The sequence below is a fragment of the Etheostoma spectabile genome, chromosome 8 (genome assembly GCF_008692095.1).
Source record: "Etheostoma spectabile isolate EspeVRDwgs_2016 chromosome 8, UIUC_Espe_1.0, whole genome shotgun sequence".
NCBI lineage: Eukaryota > Metazoa > Chordata > Actinopteri > Perciformes > Percidae > Etheostoma > Etheostoma spectabile.
The window spans coordinates 1,154,493-1,164,254 of NC_045740.1; the positions used below are offsets into that span (position 1 = coordinate 1,154,493).

Consider the following 9,762-nt stretch of genomic DNA (forward strand, 5'->3'; position numbering starts at 1 on the left):
ATAAGCTACATTTATTACAACACACATATCCATAACGGAGCAAACAGTGTAATACACCTGTAATAGCTAAGCATGTGGCTCCACAGGCTGGTCTGGTTACTGGTGATTGCACGTTGCTAGCAAACACTACCTGAATATCAACACGTGGCTGCACAAGTAATATTAAACAATCTGCAATCTATCAGCTATACAAAAGGAAACACAGCAACAGCAATATTATCAAGGTGATAATATTTCTTTCTCTCTCTCTCTCTCTCTCCAAAAAAAATTTCACGTCATAACACGGGCTAAACTTCCACATCGTGGTAGAATTCTTATTGAACAAAACGAGGCAGTAAAACCCACAACAATTTAACAAGCTACAGAATAGTTTTTACTTACATTCTGGGCTAAATGCATCACTTCAACAAGTCAGAAAACAGGAAAGAAAAGAAAAAAAAGTCCACTGTTACATTCTGTTCCCTTTTTCTGTCTGAGCGCTGTGTGCCTCAGGAGCCTCCCATGAAGCTGGGAAGGATTAAACACAGGATTTCCACACCGTGGTAATCCACCGAGATAAGGAGATTTTAAATGAAAAGAGTAATTGTTACCGTCAACATTTCTACCGTGGTTTACCGTTACACAGGTACTCGTTACAGCCCTAGTCCCACAGCAGGTCTCTAATGTATACACCTAGTGAAGAAAATGAATAGATTTATAAATTAGCGTAAACACATACGGTAAGTGTTGGGCTCTGTTAGTAGCTCGGTAAAATAACAGTAGTGGACTTTTTAGATTCAAGAATACATCAGTCTCGCCCTGCATTTGGAAGCTATTTAGTTGAAAAGCTTTACAGTTAAGTTGTTTTACACTCATAAAGTTATTTACTTTAATAGAAGAGGCCAGTGTAATATGTTTACATTTAGGATTGCCACAGTGAAAGTACATCATGAAGTGCTGAGTTGTCATCACTATACAGAAGAAAACAACTTTAAATACATGTCTGTAAATGGAAATATTAATCTGCCTTGTTGTTCCTGTGTTCGTGTTTCACAGACACCGGCGTCTGGCCTTACTAAAGCAGGTTAGCATCCGAGACAACTGCTGCACGCTGTGTTGTGACGTCATGGCTGACACAGAGCTGCGGCCCTGTGGACATGGGTATGTGTGTATCTGGTGTGACCAGTGCTTGAAAGTTTCAAACTAGTTTAATAAATATATTGTAGGTCAAACATATGTGACTAAAATATATTTGACACCAGCTTATCTTAGTAAATAATATGTTAGACTAATACCAAAGCCAATTTTTTTCTGCACTTTCTATGAATGGATAATAAAAAAATGTCTTTTGTTTCCCCCCCATCTTCCTCCAGTGGTATGTGTATGGAGTGTGCCTTACAGTTAGAGACGTGCCCCTTGTGCCGCCAGGACATCCAGACCCGCGTTAGACTCATTGCACACGTCTCCTGACAAACCTCCTGCCCCTTCTCTAATAAGGAGAAACACCCAAGCCCTACAGCCTCCTCCTCTAATGCCCTCTCACCCAGCAGGGCTGTGAGGACAGGGCCACAATGTTGTGATGATACAACAACTGTGACTTCTGGTAAGCGGAGGCGACGACGAGAGGTGGAGAGAAGAAAAAGAGGAGATAAGAGGAGGGGAAATAAACCTCAGCTGGATCCCCAGGAGCTTTCTCCCATTTACCTTCATCTCCTCTTTTGTATCCTTCTTAGCAACTTACTGCAGAAGCTGGGCCAAGAATCATCATTTCTACCAAAAGTGTGTATTTCAGACAAAAAGAGCAGAAGTGAACGGTAAAAACAAATTTACCCGAGATTACAGACGGATCCAACCTCTCATCTGCAAGCCCGTGTGTAGAGTCATCAGACATCCTTTCCATAATATGAGGATCTCACTGAGCTTTCAGCCCAGAGGCTACTAGTATTTAATCCCATCGTCGTCATGCACACGTCTGCTGATCTGAAAGGGCAGGCTAGCAGAAAGGAATACAGCCTGTAGTACAGGATTAAACTCAAGGTACAGAGACATTTGAGATAAATCTCACTTTCATGTTTTTTTGGGTATAGATATGCGAATTATGGAGTTCTCGAGGTAGCATTTTCATTCTCTTTTTTTCCAAGGTTATAGCAAAACCTATCCTTTGGTCAGCTTCCCTGTCTGTACAAATTGATTGCCCACTGGTAGGATTTGCCATTGGAAAAAAAGACTTCCTTGGGTAAAATATCAGATTTTGAATGCTTTAAAATTGAGTTATTCAGAGAGTTTAGTTTTCCAATTCGGTTTACAAAATTAAATGTTCAAAATCAGCTGTCCCACTACTTCCTGTAAACTACCTTGATGACAAAATTCTTAACCTACTGAAATCTACAGTATATCAGAAGTAACTGATTTTAAGCATGGCTGACCCTGCTGCTTTTTGTGCTTAATCGTCTTTGCTCGGATGTTGGAATTTCTTCAGTCACATATGGAAGTATAAAATTAGTTTTCCACCACCACCTTTTGAATTTATTTTGGATTGCTTGATAGTTGAAACCTTTGGCAACAACTTGTAATTCAGCTCAACAATGAGTCAGGCTCCATTGATGTGCAGCATAAGTAAATATGTTATAATTTCTGTTTGTAATGACAAACCCCTGCGTCTGTACTGAGACGACCATTTTCAATCCTCAAGATCTGATTTAATTTTGTATTATAAATTATGGTGATCGATGATGTAGAAACCTGGTTGTGAGGTACAACAGGTTTTGTTGATTGACAGTGTTGTATTAGCCGATCAGTGAATTGCTTAAAACAAATGTGACATGTTTTAAGAGAATATATAATTCCTCCGTCAGTTTACTAAATATCCCAGGGTCATTTTTAAGATGTTGTCATTCTAGGTCTGATTTGGCAGTGAAATACTTCACACGAGTCAGCAAAGAAACCACCCACCACAACATAGTGACATGAGCTGAAGTCTGGGCTTTAGTACAGGAAAGAAAGTTAATGTATGCAACTAAACACAGCATACACAATTGATCTTGTCAAATGAAGTTTATCAGATTGGAAGTGTATCTTTCAGACTGAGTAAAATGCGGTTTCCCTCTTTGTGCTTTACAGAACATAAATCTCTCTGCTCTCATTTAGCCAATTCTTCTTTCATCTTCCCCCCTCTGTCTTTATAAAAACCTTGTGCTTTTCTCTGACTTTCTGTCCATCCTTTACTTGAAGCGTCTCTGGGTCGACTTAACTACATTTATATTTGGGAAACCAGTGAGGAAATGAGATCCAGTGACATTTCAAATGATTACACTGAATACGTTTCCATCTATTTTGGTCAAGTTATTTATGGAAGTGTTACTACACCTCCAAATTGCATGAACAGGATCTGTAAAACCATTCAGACTACTGGAATTATTTCTAAAAGGTAACATGCATCTGTCAGTAGAACAAAAGACTGGTCTGGTCACTGTTTGCTTTGTTGTATTTCTGGAGCACCTTATACTGTACACGCAGGTGAGAGAATTAAATTAGCTTCTATGGCTTGAGATGACATTCGGGATTGTAAAGATTCGTCGTGGATTGTATTTAAAACATCTATTAAGGAATTTTGCCCCACATTTCCCAAAGATGTGATTGAAGAATTGTTTCCTGGGTTGTGATATTTGTAATAAATGTATGTTCATGTGATTTTTTTTCTTTTTTTTTGTAGGACTGAGTGGTGTTTATTTTCATCTCAACTCATCTTTTATCTAAAAAACAGGAGTAATAGACCAATTATTTAACACTGGCTTTCCAGTTTTAAAACTTGGCCTCAGCATTTGTGAGTTAACAAAATGTGTAATTCTTAATATACATTTAATCACTAAGATATTCTTGAAATAAAAGTCAATCACAAGAAAGAGGAATACCAATACTTAAACTTTTAATAACGAGTAACAGGACAGATCTGGTTATAATTAAAAATTAAAGATAATTTAATAAAATCTGAGTGTTATTCCAGTACAGGAAGTAAAGGGACTTTGTCTCAGTATTGACTTAAAAATTAGAAAAATTAGTCCACAAAGTCTCATTTTTCTAACCCCGTTGATGTATTCTCAGGTAGGAACCAACGTGCCCATATTTTATTCCACCGGACGGGGCTCTGTTACGCACATGTTCGCCGTTTCCTTGGTAACAACCATTTACCATACACGTTGACGATTTATTTAAACAACATGGATATCCAGGAACGAAGTGAGTCGTTTAAATTAATTTAACTAACATGACTGTAACTTAAGGGAGGTGTAAAGTAATAACGTAGTTCGGAAAATGCAAAATATGGCTAACAGACTCTGACAGTTGGTATTAATTTAACGCTAATGTGTTTAGCTAGCTAACCTTTAGCCTACCTAACAGCCAGCTAACGTTATCGTTCAGTAACGATCAAAAATACCGTTGCTGCTTTGTGATTAAACGAAATATTGCATTTGTTGAAAAAGGACAATTGCTAGTTCACCTAACGTTAACGTTAGCTAGCTGTTTGTATAGCTTTGACAGATTTTATTTCACATGAACAAAGGAAGCTAGCTATATCACCTGTTGCCTCCCCTCGGTCTCCAGATGTGCGAGACTGCGGAGCCAACATCGTAGAAATGGTTGACATGGAAGAAGAACATTTTGCTATTTCAAGGTGGGTTTCAAATCACAATACTTGCTTTTGTTTCCATTTAGAGCTGTGAAATGCAAAGGCCAGATAATGAAATGAGCAAGCTGTGTCGTGAGGTCAGGAAAGGCGTGTCTGTCACATCACTGCCTATGGCATACTTTTTATTAGCTCAGTGGTTCTTAACCTGGGTTCGATCGAACCCCAGGGGTTCGGCGGAGGTCAAGACACACACCCGACTCATATGATTCGTGATGACACGCCCCGCTTGGCCATCATCAGCAGGGTTCGGTGAACGCGCATATGAAACTGGTGGGGGTCAGTACCTCCAACAAGGTTAAGAACCACTGTATTAGCTAATATGGGACTTTACCCGGTCAGGACTTGAGCCTATACTTAGCAGTCAAGACTCAAGTTGTCATTTTTGAGACACAAGTCTACAGCTAGATAAAGCAGAATTAATACATAGCTGTGATGTATTGCATATAAAGTCTACCTTTAAGTTATATGATCGTGTTGCCTTGTTTTTCCTCTCCAGTTCCTCAGCAGCAGACGCAGCTTTTGATGCGGTTATTGGCTACATAGAGGACATCATCATGGGTAGGATAAGTGATGAACCCATTCTTGTCTGTATTATATTTAAATAAATTAAAAAAGATACACATTTACAATCCAACTATTTGTGAAAGATGAATTGTTCCACAATCTGGCAGTAAGAATGTCATGTTCTTATGTTGTTAAACATGTCTCGACAGACTTTATGCTTAGAAAACTAATGGCTAAAGCAACTGTATGTGAGAAAAGTGGCTGTTATGTCCAAAAATGACGGCCTCTGTAGCTTTATTAGACCTATATATATATATATATATGTGTGTGTGTGTGTGTATAGACCTATACAAAGAAATATTTATTTAGATTATCAAATTGCTTCAACTGGTCTTTATTTGTTCTGTAAGAATGGTGAAAAATGCATGAAAGAAAGTTGTACATATGTAAATCATTTCCATATATATGTATTTTTTTAAAAGGTTGGTTTACTAAACCAGCTGAAGACATATACATCTTAAGTGTTTCACTAGTTGGTGGTGAAGCTATGTGATGTTCTACGTGTCCGTTACTTTTCTTTTAGAGGAGGAGTTCCAGTATCTTCAGCAGAACTTCATGGAGAAACACTACCAGGAGTTTGAGGACTCTGACGAGAACAAGCTCAGTTACACACTTATCTTCAATGAGTATGTGAGTTGCTGACCATCTTGCTGTGGTCTAATGTAACTCCCACACCTGTCTTCAAGGAATATGCATACATACGATTAGCTGAATTTTTTTCTGTCTAAGTCTAATACACATTTAGTTATCTCTAGAAATACGATCGTTACAGCTCTATCAAAGATTCTGACTTTTCACTGAACGTCTGTCGTAGTCAGGGAGGTAAACTAAGACCAGATGCCTATTAACACTCATGTCTGTTGTCTGTTGTTTTGTAGGTTGACCTGCTGGAAAAACACCTGGAGCAGCAGCTGATGGAGAGGATCCCCGCCTTCAACATGAACACTTTCACAGAGCTGCTAATGTAAGATGTGACACAACTTTCCCAAAAGTCCCTCTTATTCTAGGCTGTTTTCTTCTGACAACAACTAAACCACTCTAATTCAGTTGGTGACATACACTGGTGTCATTGAAAGCAATGAGTCAGCTCATACAGTGGTTGGTTTGATGCACCTGTTGCACCTAAGAAATATTATTTTGCAGCACGCCACTAGGTGGCACAAACGTACATTCCAATGTGACTGGATTCACAATGTGGGTGTCTTCATCTGCAGGCAACACAAAGAGGAAGTTCCAGGTGACATCTTTGACATGCTGCTGACGTTCACTGACTTCATGGCCTTTAAGGAGATGTTTCTGGAATACAGAGCTGTAAGTTATTTGTAAACTGGCAAACACCTCTAATCCCCTTTTCATTAAGAAGCTCAGCAACTTTAGGATTCTCTATTTATATTTTCTAATAGGTACTGGTGCCATATTCCATAATTAAACAGGTATCTTATTACCGTAAGCCTTCCTTAAAGCCCATTTGAATCTTGACTGATTTCTGCGGGTTAATTGGTCAAAAACAAGTGTTTAGGACTCTGTTGTAGGGATGTAGGATTCAGAAAATGGTACGATTCAATTACGATTTTTGGGCTCACAATTTGATTCAATATTAATTTTTCGGTTAAAAAACGATTCACGTCATGTGATTGCAGTACTTACAATAAAATATATGTATGAATCAATTTTTGGAAATCTCTGAATCGTTTTTGAATTGGTAGAACTAGAATTGCTATTCGAATATGAATTTTTTTTTTGCGCACCCCTACCTGTTTGTAATGTTATGCTTCAATAACAGCTGTATGCATCTGTATGTTTCTAGGAGAAGGAGGGCCGAGGTCTGGACCTGAGTCAAGGACTGGTGGTTACATCTCTGATCTCTGCAGGCTCCAAACACATCGGCTCCACTCAATCCCAGTGACACTCACACTCAAAAAGTCAAATATTTAAATTGCATCCTCTTCTATACGTTTATATAACATTTTCTCCATTGGCTTTCACAAAGTTGTTAGCTTGTTTTTGTGAGTTTTGTTTCTACTCTAATGGTGAGCTGCTGGATACATGCCCCTTATTTCTACAGTTTGCGCACAAATGACCCCTAATGGCAAATTCATATATGCATTCCTCTGTATTTTATGTGGCAATTGGGATGGTATGGGGGTTTAAGAGGCTGTTTATAGATAGAGCGAAGGTGAAAGTATTTGGCTTTCTGCTTCCTAAGCACTGCACTGGACATAATGACTACTTGACATATTCAAATGAGTTTAACTGTAATCTGCAGGTGAGAGGCCTAATCCTGATATTACATATAATCTTATTTCGGCCTGTTTTTATCAGGGGTTTGTATTTATTAGTTCTGCCTGCTTGGGGAGAAGGAACCCAGTACTATGGTGCTAGTACTAGATTTGTCTGTGTGTTTTTCAGGTCATCCTACTCATTCTGCTAATAGTATCACCAAATCCCCTTGTAAGCAGGGGAAACCATTTGATATGATTGAATGTTTGGCTCTGCCCTCTTTGCCTGGTATGTTTTTTTATTAGGAATATAGCATAACTAATATATGTTTTAAATTATTTGGTTAGTTTGAACTCATTGGATTGAGTTTTGTGCCTATGAAAATGATTTTTAATGTATTAAGTGATTGTGAGTGTGTTTGTGTGTGTGTGTGTGTGTGTGTGTGTGTGTGTGTGTGTGTGTGTGTGTGTTTGTGTGTGGGGTGTGTGTGTGTGTGTGTGTGTGTGTGTGTGTGTGTGTGTGTGTGTGTGTGTGTGGGTCTGAAATTTGAAATAAAATCTACAGTGTAGTTTTTAGTAAAACGTCAAAGTATTTTCTACTTGTCTTAACATGACAGCTGTAATTGTAAATGTATATTTATGTCACCAGTGAAATACTGTTGAGGTCTAATTTGTCAGTAAAAAGATATTTTTAAATAAACAGGTAAAAGTCTTACTTAAAATCATCCAAGTGCTTTATTTCAACAAGTGCATGTTTGAGCCCCAGAGCTCCCCACAGGATTTCACTAGTATTTAAATTATTGGTACAAAAAGAAACACATTTCATAAAAGCACATGCACTGTACATAAGTCAAAGACCGCAGGACACAGATACTATGCATACAGTCATTCTTCACATCTCCACTGCCATGTTGGTGTGTTACAGCATAACCCTAATATGAGCATCACAGAAAGCAAAAGCAGGAGTCAAGCACGTTATGACATGGACCTACACTGGTTCAGGCTTATCGGGCCAGTACTCCCCAGCCCGACCAATGCTACCACCACCTGTAAACAAGAAATACTAAACAAACAATTTTCAGGAGTTACGTATCATCGCGTTTTTTTCCTTGATAAATGACATATCATAGTACTGTACATTACGTATAAAGCTATAGCCAGCAGCCAGTTATCAGAGCTTAGCATAAAGACTGGAATCAGGGAAACCGCTAACCTGGCTATTTTCAAAGATAACAAATGAATCATTGAACTTTAGAGATGCTGGTGAGGGGATTTGGTTATTCTTTGTTCTTTTTTTTGAATCCCCATTAGCTGCCACTAGGTCCGGCTGTATATATATATATATATATTTTTAAAGATAATTTTTTTGCCTTTATTTTTGACAGTACAATTGAAAACATGACAGGGAAGAGAAAAGGGCACTGACACGCAGCAAAGGGCCGCTGCGTTGAGGAGTAAACCTCTATATACGGTCACCCTCTCTACCAACTGAGCTATCTGGGGGCCTGGGCTGCATAACTTGGAGGTCCTAGTATGCCAATACGCTGTGTTATTACCAACACTTGAAGACACTGTCTGCTATATTTGTGTATATACAATAGTATTATAAAAAGGTAATATTTTGAGAAATCTAAATTTGAGGCCTCAGTGCAGTCCACTAGAGCCGCTTCAAAGAAACATTGTGTTGTAGTATGTAGTACAATACATTTTATGTGGACAATCCAGTGCTGATGTACAATTTCTTTTTTATAATGTTAAGGTAAAAGTCTACTGAGTTTGACTGAGTAGTATATATAATAGAGGATATTTTCGTCTGAATTAGGTTTTGTCTCATTGGTAACACTTGGTTTAAGAAGAGGTCAGGATTTAACTACAGTATCTTGAGGGGGAGAAAAAACACAAGGCATCTTTTTCCAGGATCAGGATTGAGTCCTAGGTGGGCACTGTGTTGGTGGCAGCGTTCCCTCCATCTCCCTTCCAGGCCAAATAGGAGAAGAAGGCACTGGCCCCGTACGCCACGGTCACCACAGCACCGAAGAACTGAACAGAGAGGCAGAGAAATTGAGAGAGAGACAAACAGAAAGGTGTTTAAAGACAGATACCTCTTTGATGACTTTAGGAAGATATATTTATATCTGTATGTATTCACATCTATAAAGATTTCAGCTAGCTACTTGTTATTGAACTTAATTGGCCATTATCTCTAGTAAATGATTACGTACAACAAGGCAGTAAAATACAACTGCTCTGTGAAGAGTTTGTGATTGGACATGGGCCAGGGCCAAGTGTGTGTGTGGGTGTGTGTGTGTGTGT

The 9,762-nt window shown here is 38.6% G+C and overlaps 3 protein-coding genes across 5 annotated transcripts in view; 2 read left to right on the top strand and 1 right to left on the bottom strand.

The window, feature by feature from the left end:
• rspry1 (ring finger and SPRY domain containing 1) overlaps window positions 1-3,669 on the top strand; it is a 17,899-nt gene extending 14,230 nt beyond the window's left edge. For both annotated transcript variants that reach the window (XM_032522793.1, XM_032522794.1), the window contains exons 14-15: window positions 1,036-1,140; window positions 1,353-3,669. In XM_032522793.1, coding sequence (XP_032378684.1) covers window positions 1,036-1,140; window positions 1,353-1,449 — 202 coding nt within the window. In that variant the 3' untranslated portion in view covers window positions 1,450-3,669. The remainder of the gene's footprint in view (window positions 1-1,035; window positions 1,141-1,352) is intronic.
• Window positions 3,670-4,099: 430 nt separating this feature from the next.
• Window positions 4,100-9,762, top strand: part of arl2bp (ADP-ribosylation factor-like 2 binding protein) — a 7,319-nt gene continuing 1,656 nt past the window's right edge. For both annotated transcript variants that reach the window (XM_032522809.1, XM_032522808.1), the window contains exons 1-7: window positions 4,100-4,215; window positions 4,582-4,651; window positions 5,163-5,224; window positions 5,754-5,860; window positions 6,109-6,194; window positions 6,445-6,541; window positions 7,038-7,738. In XM_032522809.1, the coding sequence (XP_032378700.1) occupies window positions 4,197-4,215; window positions 4,582-4,651; window positions 5,163-5,224; window positions 5,754-5,860; window positions 6,109-6,194; window positions 6,445-6,541; window positions 7,038-7,136 (540 nt within the window). In that variant the 5' untranslated portion in view covers window positions 4,100-4,196 and the 3' untranslated portion in view covers window positions 7,137-7,738. The remainder of the gene's footprint in view (window positions 4,216-4,581; window positions 4,652-5,162; window positions 5,225-5,753; window positions 5,861-6,108; window positions 6,195-6,444; window positions 6,542-7,037; window positions 7,739-9,762) is intronic.
• The window catches only part of pllp (plasmolipin), a 13,127-nt gene continuing 11,533 nt past the window's right edge, over window positions 8,169-9,762 (bottom strand). Inside the window, exon 4 of the mRNA XM_032522807.1 lies at window positions 8,169-9,489. Within this exon, the coding sequence (XP_032378698.1) occupies window positions 9,382-9,489 (108 nt within the window). The 3' untranslated portion in view covers window positions 8,169-9,381. The remainder of the gene's footprint in view (window positions 9,490-9,762) is intronic.